Source organism: Spermophilus citellus (assembly GCF_964194105.1).
Source record: "Spermophilus citellus genome assembly, chromosome: 3".
Lineage (NCBI taxonomy): Eukaryota > Metazoa > Chordata > Mammalia > Rodentia > Sciuridae > Spermophilus > Spermophilus citellus.
In genome coordinates this window covers 30,250,069-30,276,082 of record NC_138184.1, presented here as the reverse complement: position 1 = coordinate 30,276,082, position 26,014 = coordinate 30,250,069, and the positions used below count along the sequence as shown (strand labels likewise).

The following is a 26,014-nucleotide window of genomic DNA, read 5'->3' as shown; positions in this document are numbered from 1 at the left end:
GGTTTAACATTCAGAAAGTAATTATTATAATTCATTATATCAATAGAGAAAAAAAGTCATTTCAAAAGCCAGAGAACATTTGACAAAAACTAACACCTTTTTTATTTTTTAAAAAAGCCACTCAACAGAGTAGGAATAAAAGGGAACTTCCTCAGTTTAATACCACACACCCAGGATTCAATTCCAGTACTACATAAACAACAACAAGAAAGAAAGAAAGAGAGAGAGAGAGAGAGAGAGAGAGAGAGAGAGAGAGAGAGAAAAGAAGAAGAAAGAAAAAGAAAAATGAACACTTACAAAAAAAAATCCCATAGCTATCATAATATTTAGTACTAAAAGACTGGATACTTTCCCCTAAATTCAGAAATAAGACAAGAATATCCATTCTCAGCCAGGCACTGTGGCACATGCCGGCAATCCCAGTAGCTCAGGAAGCTTGAGGCAGGAGGATCAAGAGTTCAAAGCCAGCCTCACCAATGGCAAGGTACTAAGCAACCTAGTGAGACACTGTCTCTAAATAAAATACAAAAAAGGGTTGGGGATGTGGCTCAGTGGGTGAGTGCTCCTGAGTTAAATCCCCAGTACCTAAAAAAAAAAGAATATCCATTTTCACTATTTAGGCTCAAGACTGTACTGAAAATTCTAGCCAAAAAAATTTAGGCAAGAAGTGCAGTGACACACACAAGTGATCCCAGGGACTCAGGCAGCAGAACCAGGAAGATCACAAGTTTAAGGCCAGCCTCAGCAACTTAGTGAGACCCTCAGCATCTTGATGAGATCCTTAAATTAAATTAAAATAAATAAATAAATAAATTAGGGCTGGGGATGTGGCTCAAGCGGTATCGCGCTCACCTGGGGTGCGTGCGGCCGGGGTTCGATCGTCAGCACCACATACAAACAAAGATGTTGTGTCTGCAGAAAAACTAAAAAATAAATATTAAAAGGGGGGGGGGCTGGGGATGTGGCTCAAGCGGTAGCGCGCGCCTGGCATGGCCTGGGTTTGACCCTCAGCACCACATACAAAGATGTTGTGTCCGCCGAAAACTAAAAAATAAATATTAAAATTCTCTCTCTCTCTCTCTCTCTCTCTCTCTCTCAAAAAAAATTAAATAAATGGAAAACCATCTCATGTTCAAAATAAATAAAAAATATTGAATATATAAAAAGTCATGGTTCAGAATAAATTTCTTAGAAAGGAAATAGTCCTGGAGATTGCTGGGCTATCAACTCATTCCTCTGAATATTGATAATTACAAGAAAAAAATTTAAAATCCATCCTGCCTTTTTTTTTTTTTAATAAATGATCTTTTTTTTTTAAAGAGAGAGTTGGTCACTTGAACCAGATAAGGAAATGAGGAGTTGGGAGACATTGTTTCAGTTATATATTGTTTAAAAAGCATTCTAAAACTTAGTGGTTTTAAAAAGAACATGGATGTCTGCATGGAAAAGAATGAAGACCCTAAATAAAATATATTGCATGAGCTGGGTGTACTGGCACACACCTGAAATCCCAGTAGCTCCGGAGGCTAAGGTAGGAAGATCTTGAGTTCAAAGATAGCCTCACCAATTTAGTTAGGCCCTAAGCAACTCAGTGAGACCCTTTCTTTAAATAAAATACAAAAAGGACTGGGGATGGCTTAGTGGTTAAGCGCCTCTGGGTTCAATCCCTGGTACAAAAAAATATATATATATATAGTATGATTATTTACATTAAGTTTAAAATTAGGGGTGTAACTTAGTGGTAAAGCACTTGCTTGCCTAGCATGCACAAGGCCTGGGTTGGATCCCCATCATTGCAAATAAATACATAAATAAATCCATGAGTCCACACTCATATAAACATGTGATTGAGCAAATTACTACATAGGAGGAGAAGAGGCAAATCTCCCCAGAAGAAGAAAATGTATTTACCTATTCCCCCCCTGCAGGAAGTAGCACTCTACATCCTCCTTCCTATCCTGAGTGTGGTGATTTGCTTCCAAAGATTAGTGTGGAAGGATAAGAGGAAGTAAGTTTACAATGAAACCTAGCAAACAGCTCAAAAAGATGACCAAGGGTAGCATAATCAGTGACAAGTTGTTTGATAGCATATACCATTGATTTGATGTGATGAGAATGGCCAGTTACCTCTGTAGACATTCTTCTTAAAGCCCGTAGCCTCAGTCTAACCATGAGGAAAATATTGGACAAACACAAATTGAGATACATTCTTCTAAAAAAGTACTTTTCAAAATCAAGGGAAAAGGATGGGGATGTGGCTCAGCGGTAGAGCACTTGCCTGGCATCTGCGAGGCACTGGGTTCCATCCCTAGAAGATGAGGGCAGAGATTTGAATAAATGCTGGGAGCCTGGAACAGAAAACTGGTGAAATCCAAATAAAGTGTGGAGTTAATAGTGATGCACCAAACTTTCCATAGATGTGACCTACATACCATAGTAATTGAATAATTAAGACGTTCACAATAGGGAAATTAGATGCGGAGTACTCAGGAGCTCTATGAATCATCTTTACAACTTTTCTACAAATCTAAAACTGTTCTAAAATTAAAACGTGTTTGTTTTTTAACGGGGAACTGCAATAGCGCCTCTTAGGGTTGTTGTGAGAAATTAATGCAATAGTCTAGACCAAAAGAAAGCTCCGTGCTTGGCACATGATTTGATGTAAAATGAGAGTCAAAAGATTTAACACTGGTATTTTAGGCAAGATAAGCAAAGGGGATCTGGGGTTGTGGCTCAGTGATGGAGGTCTTGCCTAGCATGTGTGAGGCCCTGGGTTCGATTCTCAGCACTGCATATAAATAAATTTTTAAAAATCCATTGACAACTAAAAATATTTTTTAAAATAAGCAAACAAAATTTAAAAAATTAAAAAATAAGCAAAGAAGAGTCTGGCACAGCTGCTTTCGCTTCTACTTGGCACACTCGCAAGAGATGCGAGCTAGCGCGCGCACGTCGTGTCGGGTCGCGCGCCCGCCCCGCCGGGGGCGTGACGAGAAGGGAACGCCGGCGTGGGGCGGGGCCATCCGCAGTTCCCACGCTGGCGTTGCAGGCGCGGTTGGACGCAGCCCCCGGAAGTAATGTGTACCCGGACGCCCTAGGGCGGAAGCTGCCGATGGCGGGAGGCAGAGGCACAGGCGGGGCGGGGACGCTGTTCCTGTTGCTAGACGACGCGAACTAGCCCTCGTCACTTCCTCAGCCCGCGGTCTGCCCACTCCCCTGGCCGGAACAAGGGGGCCCGGAACTGAGGTGGGCTCAGAGTTGACCTCGGAGGTCCAGGACAGCGGCCAGCCCGGCGGCGGGAGTCGGGGCCACGCCACCTGCAGGGAAGAACCCGAGCCGAGGAGGGAAGATGGCTGCAGACAAGGCTGCAGGTGAGGCATCGGCGCCGGGTGCTGTGAGGCAGCGGGACGCGCGGGGGTGTGCAGATCCTGCGCGTGGAGTCGGCGGCGCCCGGGGTGGGGACTAGGGGTGGGAATTCCAGGACGACTTGACTTGGGGGCGTGCATTTCTTTCCTCCAACCTCTGCCTCGCGGTGGCTTACGTGAGTCTTTGGGCCCCAGGTCCAATAGTTTTCTACTCTAGCGAAGCGTGAAACCCCCTACTGACCGCCTCTGCCCTGGGTCTCCAAAATAACTCTGACCTAAATGACGTAAATTTATTTTGCCGCTTCAGACTTTTCGACTTCCCAATGAGAAAGGCAGACGAAGGATTTCGTCCCGGTGTACACAGGTGCATTTATGTCACCTGGGCTGATTCAGCCACTTGAGCGATATCCTGTGGAACTAATAGTGAAAACCACTGTTTAAATAGGCATGATGTTTCAGTGTCTGTGCTGATACCTTCTGCTCAGGATCTGTTTTTCTCCAGTTCCTCAAAGATTAATTACATAATCTCGATTTTATTGGTGAATTATTTTCCCCGTCTTAGAATCTTCCTCAGTAAGGATTATAAAACTTTTTTCCAGGCAACTTCTACAAAAGTCAGGCACATGTTCCCTGCAAGAAATTAATAGTCTCTGTGGCATCGGAGTTTTATTGGAAGGAGTTTAAGCGACAGAACTTAAAAGTGGTCACCACACTTTTTTTTTTTATTTATTATTTTTTTAGTTGTAGATGGACACAGTACCTTTATTTTATTTATTTTTGTGTGATGCTGAGGCTAGAACCCAGTGCTTCACACGTGCTAGGCAAGCGCTCTACCATTGAGCCATAACCCCAGCCTTCACCACACTTTTTTACAGTGCTGTTTAATTTAAGAAAAGAAAAAAATCTCCCTGCGTACTATGGCTCATGCACAGTAATTCCAGTTACTTGGGAGACTAGAGCAGGAGGATAGCAAATTTGAGGCCAGCGTCTGCAATTTAGTGAGACCCTTTCTTAAAATTAAAAAAAAAAATTAAAACCTAGCCATGTAGCTCAGTGGTAGAGCATCCAGATTCAGTCCACAGTACTGCAAAAGGGAAAAAGAAATCTAAATGGCTGTAGATTTTAGTGGGTCCTTACCTCAACAACTGACAAATGAACTTTGATTTGAAATACAAGTCATCTGACCCTAATACAGGAACAGATGATAGGTCTGCATAGCTGGTGTCCTATCTCAGTGGTAGAGCATGCACAAGATCCTGAGTTCAATTCCCAGCACCACTACCACTACCCCCCCCCCCCGCCGAAAATTTAGAGAATCTCTTCATTAATCTGCTAAGAAGAAAACAGGAAAACGATTTAAAAAGTGAGGGTAGTAGCATGAGCTATAGAATTTTAGATAGGTTGGTCAGAAAAGGCCTGAGGAAATGATAATTGAGCAGAATGAAGAAGCCAGCCATATCGAATAGGGAGAGATAAATGGGGAGGAAAGTTACAGAGAGGCATGTCCAAGATTGGACAAGGGGACCAACATCCTCCTTTTTAGTTTAGGACCATACCTCTGTTGCCCAAGTTTACCATTCCTACCTGCCCATCCCATTGCACTTACTTGACCAGACTCATCCTTTTAGACCTACAACCCATCCACTTTTCAAGTCCTTCCTCAATTTAAAAGCCTTCTGTTGGTGAATTCATTCATAAATAGTTAGTGTAGGCACTGCCTTAGGTGTTGAAGAAATGGATGTAACGCAGTACCTGCTTTTGAAAACCTGCTCTTTATTCTGTTAGAGACAGACCTGTCATATTTACATTTACATTTGGTGAGAGCTGTGTAAATCTATATATTTGAAAATAAGGTCCTTGGTGATTGGGGGACTATTTCTTTTACAGTTTTAAGTTTATAGGCCACATAATAACAAACCGTTCTGTAGATAGTAAAGTTGAATTTGTGTGGATAGTAAAGTTGAATTTGTATGAAGTAGATGAATGTTTAGTGTCATTCCATTAAATCTCTGCTCCTTTCCATCTCCATTTCACCTGGTGTGGTTGTAGACTTTATCTCTTAATGTGGTGTTTCTCATTAAGTAGCCTTCTGATTGGTTCTTGTCTTTTCTTATTGAATCCATTCTCTTTGTTGCTGCTCTCTATTTTTTTTTCCCCAAAACAATCTTGGATGATGGCATTTCCATGCCTATAAATGTTCTAAGATTGTCCCATCTTTTAGGCATTAAATCCTTAATCTTTAATGTGGTTTATGAGCTTCTTTAGAGTCTCTTTCCAGCAGCTTTTTTTTTTTTTTTAAACTCATCAAGCTCTTCACACCAGACTGACTTTCTTATGAAGTGTTCTGTTCTTTTGAGCTTCTGAACTGTAGTAACCTTTTTCTCCATTTGGTGAACACTTTCCTCATTCAGAGTCTGCTTTACATGCTGCTTCCTCTTTGAGTTCCTGAGATGAGGGTCCTTGTCATGGAGGGTCTTGTTCATTAGGTAACAAAAGAGGGCCATGAAAGGATTTAAGAAGGTAAATGACCAAGGTGCTAGGAATTTAGTATAGATCATTTGCCTAGCATATGTAAAGCCCTGAGTTTTATTCTCAGCACCACAAAAAATTTTTAAAAATAAGAAAAAGGTAAGTGACTGGATCACACTGTGTGTGGTAGAAGATGAATTTAAGTAAAGCAAGACTGAAAATGCAGGACCACCTGAGACCAGCTAATACGGTGTGGTATTATTGTATTCAGCCTTCTTTGCAAGCCACTACTTTAGGCACTGGGCAGGAAACAAGACAAAGTCTATATCTTAATGGAGTTTATTAAGTAGTATGAAAGAAAAACATGACTGAAAATGTGGCTGCCCAAATTTAGACTTTCAGTTTCCAAAACTGAGCTAATTAAACCTCTTTTCTTTACAAAGTATCCAGCCTCAGGTATTTTGTTTTAGCAATGGAAAATGGGCTAATAATGGTAGGATGGACAAAGGCAAATGTGGAAAATGAAGTTTAGAGTAAAATTAGCAGACTTTGGTACAGTAGACGAACAGAAAGCTGTGCTCCTTGGGAAGGGGTCTTAGGTGAGTAACTCAGCATCTTCATTTGTGAAATGGGAATCCTAATAGCCTTAACTTCAAAAGATTGTAACTTGTGAGGATCAACTGATGAAAGGTGTGTATTTCAGCCCATGTCCTCTTGGAGGCAGAACCCAATTTTTTTTTTTTTTTTTTAAGATGCAAATCCAGAGTACTGAAAGTAAGGGAGAGAAGTAAGGTGAAGGGTGATGCAGGTCATTTGCATGTGGTATTTTTCTGGAAAGTTTTTTTAGGAGAAACTTCAGTGCATAGAAGAGAGAAAGGATAGATGATTTACTTATCCAGCTTCCTCCTGTTTCTTTTTCCTAGTTAGTTAAAACTCATCCCAGTTCACCCTTTCTGGGTTGTATGGCTTCTTGGAGCTGGATTAGCCAGCAAATCCCACACCCAGATTTATATTTAAGCCAAGTTCTAAAGAGAGAGGTGACCCAAAGTAGAGGGGCACCAACCAAAGACAAAGCGTGAAAGAGGCAGTATAAGGTTCACATTTATTTTCCTGTATAACATAGAAGAGTGGAGTGAAACCAATATCATTTTGTTGACTAACAAAATACCAACAAACTTGTAGGATGACTTGTTTGACTTTACTTTTTATGGTTATTTGAAAGGAGGAAGTAGCTGGAGCTGGGACACAAAATCCTAGGTTTTAAGTTGCCAGAGAATTTGGACTATTAGGATGGCTTAATAAGAAAAGGTTGGGGCTATAGAAGATAGTTTCTTTGGTTGTATGTAATTTCTCTGTGCTATGTAGAAGTCAGCCATTTATATGTGGGTTTTGATAAGTTGTTTCTTCTTCAGGTTATAGAAACCACATGTGAGCCAGGCGCAGTGTCACACACTTGTCATCCAGGCTACTCCAGGGGGTTGAGGGTGCTGAGGTAGGAGAATTGCAAGTTTGAAACCAGCCTGGGCAACTTAGACCCTGTGTCAAAATTTTAAAAAAGGACTGGGGATACAACTCAGTTGTAAAGCACTCTTGGGTTCAGTCCCCAGTACAAAAAAAAAAAAAAAGGAATAATGAAAGAAACCACATATGAGGTATGTTAATCTCAGGTGTCTTAACCTTAACCTATATGGGGACTTTAATGAGCCTGAATTATTTTTATTATTATTTTGGAAAGGAATGTTTCACAAAAAGTATTATCAATATTGTGTGGCAATAGCAGTTGATTCCTTAGGTCTTTTCACATTTCCTTTTTCCTTTGGAAAATCTTTTCTTCAACATCTGGGGCCATAGTTTGACTGCATAGGTTATAGTCATCCTCCAATCAAATTTGGATTGTTAACATTCTGTATTGGAATGTACCTGTGCTTTCAGTTAACTGACTTTCTCAGTTTTGAAAAAGTGGTGCATTTCTTGTCTACGTTGTTGAAACCTAGAGGCAACTAACTCTTTGGTTAGAAATGAAGTCTATTGGCTTAAAGAGTGTCAAGGTTTGTGGGTCGAAGAGCTCTGCACACCTAGAAGGTCAGCCATGTTTGTTAAGCCAGAGTAGAAGGAAAGTGAAGCTTATGGATGAACGGTCATATACACTTTCAATTGGTAATGGAGACTACTTTTGGACAAATAAAGACACATTGTGGAATTATGTGCAGACTCTATCTGGTAAGAAGTCAGCAGTTATAAATAGTGGATGTTTTAAAACATTTGAAAAACTGATTACAAAAGTTAATACCCATTTCTTACAGAAAACTTGAAATGTGTACAAACATAATAAGGAAAAAATCTTACTGAAGTGTATTTTTTAAAATTTTTATCCTGAAGTAAAAGAATGTAGGTAAAATAATGATTAGTTTACATGTAAAAGGTTATTTATCTACAAGTCCCATTTTTATTTACATTTTTTAGTTCTCTGAAATGTAAATAAAAATGGGACTTGAGTCTCTTATCAGCCTTAGAGTCCAGCTTGTTTGTATTGAAATTGGCTTCTTTCTTTTCTTGGAGAATTTTAGGAGACTTTTACATTTCCTAGGGGATAATGAGAACTGTAGTTAGTTGTGCCACTCTGCTTTAAGTAGAAGTCTAAAATCTTCAATTCCTTAGCAAATTGTTGGGTATGTTTCCCTTTGATCTCTGTTTCTAAGTCAATCTAATAATTGGGCCCAGAAATCCCATTAAAGAATGAGGTCTAATCTGGAGAGCATATGTTTTAGAAGGTGGTATGGAGATAACTGGATGGCCAACCAAGAATTTTGTGCATTTAGTTTCAATTTATTACCCTTCCTTATGGGGGAAGATCACTTTTTTATGTGGTCCTAGGGATTGAGCCCAGGGTCTTATGTGTTCTAGGCAAGAGCTCTAACACTGAGCTACACCCAAGTCCCTGAATACCATTTTTAATTATTATGTTATTGGTGTATTTTAAGCATACGTAATAGTGGGGTTTTTTGTTACTTGTCATACATGCAAATAACAAAATTTTGTCATTTTTATTTTCCTGTCTGTTACCTTTCCTTCCCCTTCTCCAACTTGTAATACACCTGCCTTAGACTCCCAAGTAGGCTGGAATTATAGGACTATGCCATCATGCACATTTCAGAATCATTAATCTTTAATCAGGATGCATATAGACATTTAATTGAGTTAAGGAAACTGAATTGTTGACTTTTAGATTTTTTTGGACGGGGGTGGGGGGGTGGGAGACCAGGGATTGAACTCAGTGGCACTCGACTGCTGAGTCACATCCCCAGGCCTATTTTTTTATTTTATTTTATTTTGTATTTTTTATTTAGAGACAGTGCCTCGCTTTTGCTGAGGCTGGCTTTGACCTCCTCCTGCCTCAGCCTGCTCAGCAGCTGGGATTACAGGCATGCACCACAGTGCCCAGCTGACTTTTAGATTTCTAAGCCTGGAGAAGCATTCTTTGACTAGAAATTAACTGTGAGCACTTATTTGTATCATTTTCTAACTGTTAAACATTACTGCTTCCCACTTAGATTACAAACTTCCTGAAGTCATTGTGGGTGTATTTGTAATTTCCTTCTATCTCCAGGACCTGGCATAGTTTCTTGAATATCCTCAGATTTTTTAATATTGCTGAGTGGTGGATCTAATTTTTTTTAATATTTATCTTTTAGTTTTAAGTGGGCACAACATCTTTATTTTGCATTTATGTAGTGCTGAGGATCAAATTCAGTGCCTCAAGCATGCTAGGTAAGCACTCTACCACTGAGCCACAGTGCCAGCCTCTGGATCTAATATTTTTAAGGGAGCATATTCTCAGCCTGAATGTCTCTGTCAACAGTTTGTAGTCCTTACTTCAGTAGGCATGCAGGTTTTTATTGTATTCTACCATTGCCAAGGAGGCATTTTCAAGTTTTCCAAAGAGTGGCTTCACTTAACACTAATTAGCCAGTGTTGAGGGAGTTCTAACTTTGACAACTTGATTACGAATATAATGAGGGGGGCTGGGGATGTGGCTCAAATGGTAGCGTGCAGCCCAGGTTGGATCCTCAGCACCACAAACAAACAAAGATATTGTGTCTGCCGAAAACTAAAAAATAAATATTGGAAAAAAAAAAAAAGAATAGGGGCTGGGGATGTGGCTCAAGCGGTAGTGTGCTTGCCTACCATGTGTGCGGCCCGGGTTCGATCCTCAGCACCACATACAAAGATGTTGTGTCTGCCGAAAACTAAAAAATAAATAATAAATAATTCTCTCTCTCCTCTCTCTCTCTTAAAAAAAAAAAAAAGAATAGAATGAGGGCAGGCTGGTGTTGTAGCTCTGTGGTAGAGCACTTGCCTAGCACATGCGAGACCTTAGGTTTGATCCTCAGCACCACATAAAAATAAATTCATAAAATAAAAAGTATTGTGTCCATCTACAACTAAAAAAATAAATAAAAATTAAAAAAAAAGAATAGAAGGAGGGGTTGGAGGTATAGCTCAGTGATATAGCACATGGTTAGCATGCTCAAGGCCTGATTTCATCCCCAGCACCACAAGAGAAAGAGAAATACTGACTAATTCATTGTACAACTTTCATTTCTACAAACAAAACAACAATAACAAAAAATATAATACTTTTATGTTTGCAGATCAGGGAGCAGAGAAACATGAAGGAACTGGTCAGTCCTCTGGGATCACTGATCAAGAGAAGGAATTATCCACCAGTGCTTTCCAAGCTTTCACAGTAAGAAATGGCTTCTCTTTCAGTCTGCTCAAATTGACTATCAACTATGAATCTTTTCACAGTGAATTTTTAAATTTATAAATTTTTTTCCTGTAATAATTGAGTTAAGTTTAGAGAGAAGTAGGTTTAATTTTACAACATTTTAGAGCTTAACTAACTATGGTAAAAGGAATGAAAGTAATTTTAGCCATTCTCATGCTTTTGTGTTTTCTTAAACATGTTTTAACTCTCGCTCTGTTGTTTTTTAAGTCTTTTAAATTTAGATTTGTAAATATGTTGGTCAGTCTTTTCATTCCACTACTCTGTTCAATTCTTTGTCTTGAATGTACTTTAAAAGTGGAACCCCCAAAATTTATTGTCAGAATTTTAGCTTTTCTGACCTTAAACAATATGAAAGAAAACTTTACTTGATATTAGGATGTATATATATATGTATATAAGTCAAAGAATTTGATACTGGCATATTCAAAGTATATTTACTAGAAATTAAAATTTGAAGTAATTTTATTACTTTTCTTGCCTAGACTTAGTTATTTAACCCTGCTACCAATACATACCAGTATAGCTAGTAAGTACATACATATGTTGTTGGTATAATGTGTCAGTGTCAGAGTTTGATTCCTAGGAAATGTAGATTCTTTTTTCTTTATTTTTAATTTTAATTTTTTATTTGTTCTAATTAGTTATACATGTCAGTAGAATGCATTTTGACATTGTACACAAATGGAGTATAGATTCATAATTGACATGAATATTGCTTTATCTAATGACTTTAATTAGTATATTTGGGGGGGCTCTAATTTTTTAAAGAATTTTTAAAGTAAAGCTTAGTGAAATATATTTGGAAATAATGTTCTTAAAGCTGGTATGTAATTTTGTGTGTGTATGTGTGGTTTTTTTTTTTTTTTTTTTAGTCTGGAAATTATGATGCCTGTCTGCAACACCTTGCCTGTCTACAAGATATAAACAAAGATGATTATAAAATAATTTTGAATACAGCAGTAGCTGAGTTTTTTAAAAGTAACCAAACAACAACAGATAATTTGAGACAAACACTTAACCAGCTGAAGAATCAGGTGATACACAAATGAATTTAACTATAAGAAAGTATTGTGTTAATTTGCAAAATACAAATAGTTAAGTAAAACAAATGTGATTTCTTGTCTTATATTGCCAGCACAATTTCTAATGTATCTGAAGCATTTGTCGTTATTAATTTTATTTGTATAAAATTATTCCAGGAAATTAAAGGTATGTTGTATTTTTTCTTTTTAGTTTTTAATTAACTTGAACAGAGTAGCCTAATATACCAAATTTAAATGAGCTTTGGGATTTTAAGAAAGAATTCAAGTAGAACTATATGAAAAATCTTAGCTCCTGAGTGTATTTTTTTTTTAATTAATGTATCTTTGGAATCTGTTTAGCCTCTATCTGGGTTGTATCTTTATATACATATAAAGATATATATATATAGAGAGAGTATATATGTAAGAATGTATCTTTATATATATAAAGATATTTATATAGTATATGTGTGTATATAAATTATAATGTCAAATTGTTTCAGTATTTTGTATCAGTAGGTGATTAATTAATAATTGGTTTGGGCTGGAATTGGTCAGTGTTCTGGTCATAACAGCAGTATTTATCATATCCCATCACAGGGCTAGATCATTGATATTAAGAGGGATAATACTGATGGTACTGATAGGGTCAGCTAGCCATATATGAAGTACTGTGACAAGACTATGCTAAGAACTTGTATGTAATGTCTCATATATTATTCTCAGTAGCCCTGTAAAATAGCTTCCCTCCCCCGCCTGCCTGTGTGTGTGTGTGTTTTAAAATGGGTAGGAAAGTTTAAGGGACAGATAGCTACGTAAATTTAAATTGTCAGACAATTTTTTAGGCACTAGAGCTACATAAACCCAATTCCTTTTTTACTTTGAAGCTGGCGTTTTTAATTACTGCTAAATGCTACAGGGTGTTATTTTTTGTTTTGTTTTGTTTTGTTTTTTTTTTTTTAGGGTATCTTAAGATCCATTTGATGGGGGCTGGGGATGTGGCTCAAGCGGTAGCGCGCTCGCCTTGCATGCGTGCAGCCCGGGTTCAATCCTCAGCACCACATACCAACAAAGATGTTGTGTCTGCCGAGAACTAAAAATAAAAAAAATTAAAAAAAAGATCCATTTGAGCTGCTGTCCTACAATAATGAGTACTTTTTATACTGTATAGTATTGTCCTAAAATATGGTGCACTGATAAATATGTGATTCCTTCGGGTTCTTCATAATTCTTTATTAGGATTAAAGTCATTTCTAAGTCCTGTTAAAAGTTTTCAATAAAGCTGTGTGTGGTGGCACATACTTATCATCCCAGCAGTTCAGGAAGCTAAGGCAGGAGGATTACAAATTTGAGGCTAACCTCAGCAACTTAGCAAGACCCTATCCCAAAAAATGAAAGGGATTGTGGACATAACCCAGTGGTAGAGCACCTGTGAATCCCCAGTTTAAAAAAAAAAATTTTTTTTTTCAATGAAAATGAGGCTAATAGCCAACATTGAGTGAATGCTTCCTTGATACCAGATTCTTTATTCAGTGCTTTTTATGTCTTATTTCATACAGTCCTCATATTCAACCCTTGAGATAGGAACTTGTTATTTCATCTTTAACCTTAGAGTATAGGAAGTTTAATAATTTTAATTTTGTACAGCTAGTAAGGGGAGGAGCAAGATTTTAAGAGCAAAGTTTGAACCAGGCTGTCTTTCTAACTGCTTCTAGTCTTCATAAATTTGTACATTCGGGGCTGGGGATGTGGCTCAAGCGGTAGCGCGCTCGCCTGGCATGCGTGCGGCCCGGGTTCGATCCTCAGCACCACATACCAACAAAGATGTTGTGTCCGCCGAGAACTAAAAAAAAATAAATATTAAAAAATTCTCTCTCTCTCACTCACTCTCCTCTCTCACTCTCTCAAAAAAAAAAAAATTGTACATTGTCAGGTTTCATTATTACTCCAGTATTAGTACTCAGATTATCTTGGCTGATATCATAGGTAATGCACAGTATGGCCCATAAACAGTTTTTTCTACAAAAGATTTGTTTGGTCTTGGAGTACAAGGTCAGCCTTGAAACTTTTTTTTTTTTTTTTTTTTTAATAATAAGAGCTCCTAGAATAAGAGGCATGGTGACAGCATATGCCTGAAATCCCAGCTACTCTGGAGGCTAAGACTGAGGAGGATCAAGTTTGAGGCCAGCCTGAGCTCTAAAAAAGATCTGGGGTCATAACTCAGGAGTAGAGAAATTGCCTGGAATGCACAGGCCCTGGGTTCAATCCCCAGCACCACACACACACACACACACACACACACACCCCTGAAAATATACTTCGTAACTATATAGTGTTGGATAAGATTACTGTGCTCATTTCCTTATTTATAAAGTAGAAATTATGATATCTGTGTTCTGGAGGTCTGGCAAGGATTAACCTATAAAAGTGATTTTTTTCCTTGTTTTTTTTGGGGGGGTGGGGCACTAGGGGGGTTGTTGGGCATCATACCCAGGATCTTGCACATGCTAGGTAATAAGCAGTCTACCACTGAGCTGTATTCTCATCCCTAAAAAATTTTAATGTGGCAAGCCTGACACATAAATGGTTAGCTATTGTTTTTTAATGTGTAAATTTTACGTTTTTAGAAAATGGAATCAAATTATGCACACTGCATAGCATTTTTATGGGAAAGATCATTTTGAGTTTTGTCCACTCTCCATGTAGCTTTTTTATTATTATTATTTCTTTTATTTTTTAGTTGTAGTTGGATACAATACCTTTATTTTATTTATTTATTTTTATGTAGTGCTGAGGATCAAACCCAGGCTCTCGCATGTGCTAGGTGAGTGCTCTACCACTGAGCCACAACCCGAGCCCCTCTATATAGCCTCTTATTACTCATGAGGCTAGAAAATTGGACTGTTAATAAATGGCACATATCTTCACAATGCCAAGGAAGAAAACTGCCTGATACTTAACAAAGTCCCATTAGAACAACTGATGTAACAGAATTTTACTCTGTTTGAAACAGATGAGTAAAATAATTTTTAGCATATGAGAATAATTATTGTTGATAGTGTAAAAAATTCAAATAAGAAATATGGTTGGGGAGCTGGGGATTTAGCTTAGTTGACAGAATGCCTGCTTAGCATTCACAAGGCCCTGGGTACAATCCCCAGCACCACCAAAAAAAAAAAAGAAAGAAAGAAATATCGTGGGACTGGGGTTGTGGCTCAGTGGTAGAGCGAGTTGCCTAGCATGCAGAAGGCACTGGGTTTGCTTCTCAGCACCACATACAAAAATAATAAAGTTATTATGCCCATCTACAACTAAAATTATATTTAAAAAAAAACACAAAGAAATGTCGTTAAGGGCTGGGGATGTGGCTCAGTGGTAGGGTACTTGCCTAGCATATTTGAGGTGCTGGGCTCAAACTCTAGTACTCTTAAGAGAAAAAGGAATGTTGACCTATGTTCCTAATTTTTGTTGTTTTGACTATACTGGGGATGGAACCTAGGGGTGCACTAACACTGAGCTATGTTCCCAATCCTTTTTATTTTGTGAGACAGGATCTCACTAAGTTGTTCAGGCTGGTCTTGAACTTGGTGATCCTCTGGCCCCAACCTCCTGAGTAGCTGTGATTATAGGCATGTGCCACTGTACCTAACTCTGTGTTCTTATTTATTCATATAAATTCTTTCACTATTGCTTTTTATTTTCTTACTGTTGTTAGAACACATTTTCCATTGGTTGTTTTATAGGTCCACTCAGCTGTTGAAGAAATGGATGGATTAGATGATGTTGAAAACAGCATGCTGTACTATAATCAAGCAGTCATTCTTTATCACCTACGGCAGTATACAGAAGCAATATCAGTTGGTGAAAAACTTTATCAGTTCATAGAACCTTTTGGTATGTTATCTGTCAAGTCACAAATTTTCTTCTCATACTTGTAAAATTTTCTGGTATTTTTACCTAGATAATATTTATAAGAGAATCACATGTCATTATTTAAAGAAAAAAGAAACTTGTGTCCATTTTTCTTAATAGAATAGATAAAAATTATATGACATTTAAATTATTCCAGGGTTATTTTTTAGCACCTCTTTCTAGTCAGTTTTTTAAATATAACTGTTACAAATAGTTGGAAAATGTTGGAAAGACTTTGCTGTTTAAACACTACCTTGGTGAACTGGATTCTTTTTTACTTTTGTGCTTAATTTAAAGGAGCATTTGGAATTTTAAAGGAGAGAATAGTATTTCATTTTTGTCTTGCTGACATTTTTGTAGGTAATCATAAGTAGTATAGAACTATGTGAGCTTTTTTGTTATCTTGACTAACTATTATTGCTGACCTCAATCAAGTTAGAATAGTCAGAGCAAAGGAAGACAGCAGCATAGGGAATAATGGACCCAGGGGGTCATTATTAGAGAAGCTATTTAGAGTTCCAGCTCATAAGCAGTCTGATGTTGTTTTTGATTCGCATTGCCTTTTTTCCTCCAGAGTTCCTTTTAAATTCGTAATGTAAGTGGGAATTCCTAATTTTGAACACCTAACTTCTGATGTGGTTACCACAGAACAAGTGGTAGGGTATGAACGTACTCCTGTGTGCTTTGAGAAGAGTTGTGGGGTCCCTTGTTGTTGACAGCTGTTTGAGCAGCTGGTTACTATGGCTCCAGAGGGCCATTTTGAGGGCCTTCTCTTCTTTCCTCCTATCCTGACAAACTTGGTGACTGAACAGGCAGGCTGAGCAGGAGAGAGATCAAATAGGAAGGATTGTTTAAGCATCAGGTAGTTTCTTATATGTAGCTAATAGTCAAAGTTATGACTCACTTGTGTTTTTCTATAAAGCTACGGTTATTTGTGTTTTGTAGAATTCCCGAAACAGTTAACAAAATTCTGTTAATATATATTGTAGCTGAAGAGAATACAGCAATCAATAGTATTCAAATCCATCAGTTTTTGTGAAAATTATTATAATTTTTCTATCTTACTACTTTTTAAATTAAAAAAAAAAAAAAAAAGCTGAGCTTAATGATGCATGCCTGTAATTCCAGCAGCTGGTGGAGGGGAGGTTGAGGCAGGAGGATCATGAGTTCAAAGTCAGCCTCAGCAATTTAGTGAGGCACTAAGCAACTCAGTGAGACTTGCCTCTAAATAAAATACAAGAAAGGGCTGGGGGGTATGGCTCAGTGGTTATGTGTCCCTGAGTTCAATCCATAGTACCAAAAAATATATATATATATATTTTTTTTTTTGGAGCAGTTTTAGGTTCATAACAAAATTGAGAGGAAAGTACAAAGATTTCCCAGGTGCCTTCTCCCACCCATCTATCCCCCCCCCCCCACACTGCCAATGTGTCTCTATGGTAAATGTACCAGTAAATATGTTACAGTTGATGAAAGTAGGTAGACACTTCATAATCACACAAAGTTTACCTTAGGGTTCACTCCAAGTGCTATACATTCTGTGGGTTTGGATAAATGTATCCATTATAGTATTACTTAACATGTTTTTACTGTTCTGAAAGTTCTATGTGTTCTCATTCACACACACGCCCTGCCATTGCTCATTTTTGTATCATCTGCCATCTCTATAGTTTGACCTTTTTTAGAATATCAAAAATTGGAATTATATCTACTCATTTTCTATTTTTTTGTTTGTTTGTTTATTTTGGTGGTACTAGAGATTGAACCCAGGGGTATTGTACCACTAAGCTAAATTTCCAGCCCTTTCTTTTTTATTTTGCTAAGTTACTGAGGATGGCCTTGAATTTACAATCCTTCTGCCTCAGCCTCCTTAGTTGCTGTGATTGCAAGCACCTCCCACCACACCCTGGTCCTATTCAGATATTTCATATAGTATATTTATCGTGCACATGACCCAATGCAATGGGACAGACAACGTTCTGGGATCTGGGGATATTGCCATGAGCAAAATTGGGAAAGTCTTTACCCTCATTAAGCTTAATTTGTAATGGTAGAAAAAGCAATGCAATACACACACACACACACACACACACACACACAGTGAGGTAGTTGGGATGCTTTGTGAAGTAAAGCTAAAATTGGGTAAGAGTTTAGAGATTAGTGATATTTAATTTTAGATAAGGTAATCAGACAGTTTCTGGAATAAGTCAGTATTTGAAAAGAAATCTGAATAAAGAAAGGTGACTCGTGCAATTCTTGAGGAGGAAAGCATTTCAGCCAGAGGACCTAAGGTGAGTGATGGTAAAAAGACAGCAGAAAGGCTATTGTGACTGGAGCTTAGGTGAGGAGAACCCATAGAAAATAAAGATAGAAGTAGCCAGGAGCACTAGTATCACAAGAAAAGGCAGGGGTAGGGGTAGTAGTCAGGGCAGAGCTGTAAAGCATTGTAACCTAGGTAATGTCTTCTGTCTTAGATGTGCTGAGGAATCCTATTTCCTTTTTTGGAAAGGAAAATAAAATAGTTTGTGTCACACCAAGTTATCTTTTCTGTCTTCTTTGTATCCTTCCTTTGAAGGCTTGTCTTTATATTTTCCTCTTGGCAGTCTCTGTTTTCTAATATACTGCAGTTCACACCTTGTATCCTTTATTTCTGCAAGCAATTGTTTCTTTTTTCCATTTCTAAGAAAAGAAATCCATTTCATAAGAGTCATAGACCTTTTTACTTAAAAGGGATTTGAAAACTGGGCAACAGTGGTGCACACCTGTAATGCCATCAATTCGTGAGGCTGAGGCAGGAGGATCACAAGTTCAAGGCCAGCCTCAGCAACTTGGCAAGACTCTAATTCAAAAACTTTTAATAAAGGGCTGGGAATGTAGCACAATGATAAAGCTCCGTTCAATCCCTAATACCAAAAAATAAAAAAGGAACTTCAAGAGATCCTTGACTTCATGCAGGTATTCTCCCATTTTATAAGCCAGCCAGCTGAGGTCTAAAAAGTTGAACAATTAGCAGAACAGGTACTGAAATTTGGATTTCTTCTCACCTGAAGTAATAATATTCTTCATTACATCTGCTAGTGTTTAGTGAATACTTTACCAAAGAACATACAGTCCCTAAATCCCTAAAGTGAGAAGCCTTGAGATGCCTGATAGAATGGCATTGCTGCTATAGCAAATTGCTTTCATTCATGACTGTGGGTGATGTGCATTCACTTGGGTAAATAAAGATTTAGGGTTTTACTCTTTAGAGCTTTGTATCCTATTTTGGAGGGTGGTCTGAGATGTGTACTTCCCTTTGGATTTCAACTTGACTTTTCCTGTTTGTTTTCTTTCCCCACCAGAAGAAAAATTTGCCCAAGCAGTGTGTTTTTTGCTTGTAGACCTATACATTTTAACTTACCAGGCTGAGAAAGCATTGCATCTTCTTGCCGTCCTAGAAAAAATGATTTCACAGGGTAACAATAACAAAAATGGGAAGAATGAGGTGAGTGTTCTGAGATAATCAGACTAAAATTTAAAAGTATGATTATATTTGTGGTTATGAAATATTATCTTAACAGCTTTATTGAGATGTAAATTACATAAACTACCTTTTTTTTTTTTTTAAGGTTCCCATTGTCCAGACCCAGTAAACTACCATTTTAAAGTTCAGTGTTTTATTATCACTAATCTGAACATTTTCTTTTTTTTTTTTTTTCTTTTTTTTATTGGTTAATCTGAACATTTTCATCACCTGAAAAAGAAAACCTGTATTCATTATCAATCACTCCATTTCCGCCTCCTCATAGCTCTTGCAACCACTACTCTATTTCCTGTATTTTCTGTCTCTCTGAATTTGCTTAGAACTAGACATTAGATATTAATGGAACCATGTAATATGTGGCATTTCATGACTGAGTTCTTTTCACTTACTATGTTTTCAAACTTCCCCTGTGTCATAGCATGTTCTTTATTCCTTTTTATTCCATATGAATGTTCCACATTTTTTAAAAATGTATTCATCAGTTTATGTATATTTGGGTTGCTTTCCACTTTTTTGCTAAAAATAATGCTACTGTGAAAATACATACACAAATTTTTGTGTGGACATGTATTTTCAGTTCTTTGAGGTATATTATTTAGAGGTAGAATCACTGGGTCATACAGTGACTATATGGAGCCTTAGGAAAACTACCCGACTTTCCAAAGTGGCTACACTGTGTTATATTCCCACCAGCGATTCATGAGAATTATGATTTTTCCATATTCTTGCCAACACTTAATGTATCTTTTTTTTTTTTTTAAGAATTTCATTTTTTGGGCTGAGGATGTGGCTCAAGCGGTAGCGCGCTCGTCTGGCATGCGTGTGGCCAGGGTTCGATCCTCAGCACCACATACCAACAAAGATGTTGTGTCCGCCGAGAACTAAAAAAAATAAATATTAAAAAAATTCTCTCTCTCTCTCTCTCTCTCTCTCTCTCTCTCTCCCCCCCCTCTCTCACTCTCTCTTTAAAAAAAAAAAAAGAATTTCATTTTTAGTTATGGATGGACACAATACCTTTATTTTGTTTGTTTTTTAATGTGGTACTTAGGATCAAATCCAGTGCCTCATACGTGTTAGGTGAGCACTCTACCATTGAACCACAACCCCAGCCCCCACTTAATGTATCTTTAAAAAAAAAATAAAAATTAGCCATCTTGGTGCAAAGTGGTGTCTTATAGTTTTGATTTATATTTCTCTACTAATTAAGGATGAATATTGAGCATGAATTGGGCAAGTGGCACATGCCTACAATCCCAGCCACTCAGGAGACTGAAGAATCACAAGTTTAAGGCCAGCCTGGGCAACTTAGCAAGACCCAGTCTCAGAAGAAATCAAAAAGGAGTAGGGATGTTTCTCAGTGGTAAAGCACTCTTGGGTTCAATTCCCCAGTACCACAAACAAACAAAAAGAATTGAGACAATGAATTAATCCATAATCTGAAGTTGGGCATTGTGAAGTATGCCAGTACTGTCAACTACTTGAGATGCTGAGGTGGGAGGACCACTTGAGTCCAGGAGTCAGCCTGGGCAACACAGCCAGATCCCACCTCAAAAACAAAATCTCCATAATCTGAATAAACAGTGTAGCTATCATTAGAGAAAAATTTCATTATTTAAGTTCTTCACAAAGAACATATATTTCTTTCAATTAAGCTTTTTTTTCCATGTTCTGCAGAGAGACTTCAGTGGGGGAGAATCAAAGAAAGATCAGTAAAGAAAAGGCTCTAGGGGGAGGAAGGAGGGGAGGAAAAGGGGAAATACTGTGGAATGATATTTGCCAAATCATATTGTTATATTGTGTACATGAATGAATATATAACAATGAATTCCACTTTTATGTACAAAATATAGAAAAAGAAAAAATATATATCCTCCTGGGCCCTGTGGCACATGCCTGTAATCCCAGAAACTCTGGAGACTAAGACAGGAGTATCACAGTTCAAGGCCAACTTCAGCAATTTTGACCCTGTCTCAAAACAAAACTGCAAAGGACTAAGGATATAGCTCAGTAGGGGGTTGGGGGTAGATCCTTGGTCTTCTATTTCTTTTGTATGTGTGGCTGGTTTTAAAGGGGTAGCTCTTTTTTGTGTTTCTGTTCCTACCCCTTGTTGGTTTTTTTGTTTGTTTGTTTGTTTGTTTTGTTTTTAAGTGTTTGTAGGAAACAAACAAGGTATGGTCAGTACCTTTTGCCTGTATCAGTTCTTGTGGTTTAAAAATAAATATCTAGCATGTTTTGCTTTTTACAATTTATGTGTGTATATAAGGGGTTTCAGTTGTGTAATCATAAACATTTCTAAATATTGTGTAGTCAAAATATTCATTTTTATGGTCAGTACTTATAATATTTGCTGAAATATAATTTAGTTCAGCATATGCTTGCAAGTTCTTCTATGTACTAGAGTGACAAAAATGGAAGCGCTGTAGTTCTTACTCTCAAGGATCTTGGGTAGGGAGACATAGATTGAGTAATATCAAGGAAAGAGATTAGGGAATGTTTCAGAGGCGTTCAGATGTTTGATTTGGACCTTGAATGATCTGACAGATGAAACAGTAGGAGCAAAGCAAGATAACAATTCTGGCAGGAAAAACAGCACAAAAAGTATATCTGGTGTGCTACAGAAATTTCTGATAATAAATTGAGTAATCCCTGAGAAATGTAATGGAAAGCAGCAAGAGTAGAGATGGACAGTAAGTATGGGTCATAGCCTGAAGAACTTTGAACACTTTTCTAGCAAGTTAGGATTTGGTGGTGTTGGCAGTGTTTATAGCAGAGAGTTTCTAAGAAGGAAGTGATATGATCTTGATTTTAGAAAAATAGCCTGGATAATAACCATGCTTTGGGGATTTAACTCAGTGTTCTTAGGCCCTTTACCATTGAGCTACATCCACAACTCTTTTTATTTTTTATGGCCCTTTACCATTGAGCTACATCCACAACTCTTTTTATTTTTTATTTTGAAACTGTCACATTTAGTTGTTGGGACTCATCTCAAATTTGCAATCCTTCTGCCTCAACCTCCTTGGTTTCTGGGATTATAGGTATGCATCATGGATACTACCCAAGCTTTTTAAAAAGAGTTCATTATTATGCTCAACTGTGAGCTTCTCCTAAGTAGTTTTTTGGTGCATTTCAGACTACTGAACTTGAATCTTTTGGGAGTGGGACCTGGGGTTTTGCCTTTTTTGGGGAAGGGGGGTAGGTGGGTGGGGGATCCTGGGTATTTTACCTCTGAGTTACACCCCCAGCCTTTTTATTTTTTATTTTGAGACAGGATTTCAATAAGTTGCTGAGGCTGTTCTCAAACTCGTGATCTTCCTGCTTCAGCCTCCTGAATCACTAGGATTACAGCCCGTAAGCCACCGCACTTGGCTTCATTTTTAAAATACTTTCTAGATGCTTATGTTAACTCACTTGGAATTTAGTTAGTTATGACCAAAAATATTTAATTTTGATTAACTTTGTTTCATCATCCTGCAGACTGGTAATAATACCAACAAAGATGGATCTAATCATAAAGCTGAAAGTGGAGCTCTGATAGAAGCCGCAAAATCAAAGATACATCAGGTAGGGTAAATTTTAAAGGATACATCTTCTTTATTTTCTTTTTATAAATAATGAAACAGTGTGAAAAACCACTAAAGCAGTGTATAACTCGATGCACATGTATTTATTTGGCTTTGAAAAGTTAGTTTAGAGGTACATTTATACTTCCAAATACATTTTGCTTTAGATGATAGTATTATTCTACAAAAATTTGAGATATATGATCTGGAAATATACTGGATGATAAAATTAATTTGTGGAATTTTAAAAGTCACTGTTAATTAACTGCAGATAAGAATTCATAAGATTTTTGGGGGCCCGGGCTATAGCTCAGTGGTAGAGCACTTGCCTCACATGCTTGAGGTACTGGGTTCAGTCCTCAGCACCACATATAAATAAATAAATAAAATACAGATATTGTGTCCATCTACAACTAAATAAATAAAATACAGGTATTGTGTCCATCTACAACTAAAAAAAATTTTTTTAAACTTGTAAAATTTTTGCTTGGAACTCAATATAAATTTTATTTTATCATATTTTTAGTGTTTTGGAGTATATTCCAAGAGTTCTATTAAAATAGAATACTTAAGAAAAATTTAAACTTGTCATTGTAAGTAACTAGTATAACTATATTGTAAATAAATGAATAAATAAATATTTATATAATTTTAATAAGATTAATTTTAATTTCCTTAACTAGAAATAGAAAGTAAAACTTTAGCACATGTAAATTATTCTTAGTTCTTCAATAGTATCATTTTTCTTTGACAGTACAAAGTAAGAGCTTATATCCAAATGAAGTCCTTGAAGGCATGCAAAAGGGAAATCAAATCAGTCATGAACACAGCTGGAAATGTAAGTTTCTTTTGGACTTTTTTCAGTTTTTGGCATTCTTATTTAGACTGCATAATTATCAATTTTAAATAACTTATTTTGTGTTGGATGTATAGCTCAGTGGTAAAGGACATCCTTAGCGTGCGTAAGAACCAAATACAAACTTGCACCAAATCAGTAATTTATCTTGTTCTATTAAGTAGACTATCAGATATAAACCTTGATATTATAGAGTTGGGAGGTAACAATTATAGTGTATGCATAGTTTAATATATTTTCACTTAAAATTATAACAATTTGCTGGGTGCAGTGGCACACACCTGTAATCCCAGTGGCTCAGGAGGCTGAGACAGGAGGATTACAAGTTCAAAGCCAGCCTCAGCAACTCAGTGAGACCCTGTCTCTAAATAAAAGACAAAATAGGGCTGGGGATGTGGCTCAGTTGGTATCCCTGAGTTCAATCCCCAGTACTTCCCTCACCCCCACCGTCACCCCTCCAAAAAATTATAACAGTTTGAGCCAGGCATGGTGGTGCATACCTGTTATCCCAGCAACTCTGGAGGCTGAGTGAGATAGGAGGATTGCAAATTCAAGGCCAGCTCAGAAACTTAATGAGACTCTGTCTCAAAAAGTAAAAATGGGTGGAGATGTAGCTCCGTGACAGGTAGTAGTTCAGTCCCCAGTACCACAAAATAAATAAATGAACAAACGAACTTGGGTTGCAGGAGGGTGTATAACAGTAGTAGAAAACTTGTCTTGCATGTGCAAGGCTCCTGGTTTAATCCCCAGTTCTACTAAAAATAAATTGTAACAAGTATTTTCCCTTTTAACCTCCATTTAAAATAGCTGCCTATGGGCTGGGGATGTGGCTCAAGCGGTAGCGCGCTCGCCTCGCATGCGTGCGGCCCGGGTTCGATCCTCAGCACCACATACCAACAAAGATGTTGTGTCCGCTGAGAACTAAAAAATAAATATTAAAAATTCTCTCTCTCTCTCTCTCTCTCTCTCTCTCTCTCTCTCTCCCCCCCCCCCTCACTCTCTCCAAAAAAAAATAAATAAATAAATAAAATAAAATAGCTGCCTAGGGCTGGGGTTGTGACTCAGTAATAGATCACTCGCCTAGCATGTGCGAGGCCCTGGGTTTGATCCTCAGCACCACATAAATAAATAAAATAAAGGTGTTATGTCCAATTACAACTAAAAAATAAATGTTTAAAAAAATAAAATAGCTGCCTAGTATTCAGTGAATGGTTTAATCACAATTTACTTAAACATTTTGTTAATATTAGGCATTTATGTTTTTTTGTTTATTTTTTCTTTGTTGTTGTTGTTGCTGGGTGTTTTATTTGTGGTATCACATATCGAACCCAGTGGCACTTAACCACTGAGCCACATCCCAGCCCTTTTTTGGAGGGTGGATACTGGGGATTGAACTTGGGGTCACTTGACCAATGAGCCACATCCCCAGCCTTGTTTTTTGTACTTTATTTAGTTGCACTAAGTTACTTTTGCACCTCAACCTCCTGAGCTGCTTGGATTACATGTGTGTGACACTGCGCCCAGCCTCCCCAGCCCTTTTCATATTTTATTTTGAGACAGGATCTTGCTAAGTTGCTTAGAGCCTTGCTAAATTGCTAAGGCTAGCTTTGAACTTATGATCCTCCTACCTCGGCCTCCCAAGCCATTGGATTACAGGTGTGTACCACTCTACCCCGCTAGAATTTTATACTCAAAACCTTTATTAAAGATTTAACAGTCAAGTTATAATGAAAACCTGTCCCTTCCAAATGAGTTTTGGCTTGATGATACCTTAGATTTTTGACTTATACTAGAATATTTGAGCTTTAGTTACTCCTTTCTTCTATTCTCCTCACCATATTACTCTACTAAAAAACTATTTTTAAGGTGGTGTAGGAAAGAAACAAAACTGTAACCAATCTTAATGTTTTTAGGAAAACTGTAAATTTTGAACTGTAAAAGCCAGAGAAGATACAGTTTGAAATCTCAGGCAGAATCCTGCCTGATGGCAGGCCCTGGGATATACTCAATATATCCATAAATTATAAATTGTGAGGACAAGTGTTGTAGAACAATTGAAGGTTAAGAAGGGAAATCCTAAATAGCTAGCTAGCCAGCCATTATCAAACTTTCTTTGTATTTAATCTTTATTTTTGATGAAAGGCATAACCCTGTCATAAAGGAAGCTATAGTCATAGTAGAGAGACAATGAAAATAAATAATTGGAATGCAGTACAGTAGTTATACCTGAATCAGGGAAAATGTTAGGAAGCAGTGCTGCCACCTAGAATAAGCTTTGAAAACCGTTTTCACCCCTGGAAATTCTGTACCTCTGGGACAGGACCAGGGGCTCTGCCCCAAACTCTTCCAGAGCAGTTAACAAAACCAGATGGATGAGGAAGGAGTCACACGCTGCTAAGGTGCCTAATGGTGGATGTGCCTCATAATGCCAGGCTGGGGCTGATGGCAGAGGGTTACCAGAAGGCACCAGCCCACATAATGCCAAGAGGGCCATTGCTACATGTGACCTGCTGAC

General features: G+C 37.6%; 1 protein-coding gene across 2 annotated transcripts in view; it reads left to right on the top strand.

Moving 5' to 3' along the window:
- The first annotated feature begins 3,072 nt into the window (after nucleotides 1-3,072).
- Nucleotides 3,073-26,014, top strand: part of CNOT10 (CCR4-NOT transcription complex subunit 10) — a 76,809-nt gene continuing 53,867 nt past the window's right edge. Inside the window, exons 1-7 of one of the 2 annotated variants that reach the window (XM_081284383.1) lie at nucleotides 3,073-3,371; nucleotides 10,487-10,581; nucleotides 11,496-11,657; nucleotides 15,389-15,539; nucleotides 18,899-19,041; nucleotides 22,558-22,644; nucleotides 23,398-23,481. In XM_081284383.1, coding sequence (XP_081140509.1) covers nucleotides 3,350-3,371; nucleotides 10,487-10,581; nucleotides 11,496-11,657; nucleotides 15,389-15,539; nucleotides 18,899-19,041; nucleotides 22,558-22,644; nucleotides 23,398-23,481 — 744 coding nt within the window. In that variant the 5' untranslated portion in view covers nucleotides 3,073-3,349. The remainder of the gene's footprint in view (nucleotides 3,372-10,486; nucleotides 10,582-11,495; nucleotides 11,658-15,388; nucleotides 15,540-18,898; nucleotides 19,042-22,557; nucleotides 22,645-23,397; nucleotides 23,482-26,014) is intronic. The other variant, XM_081284382.1, reaches the window with a different exon arrangement.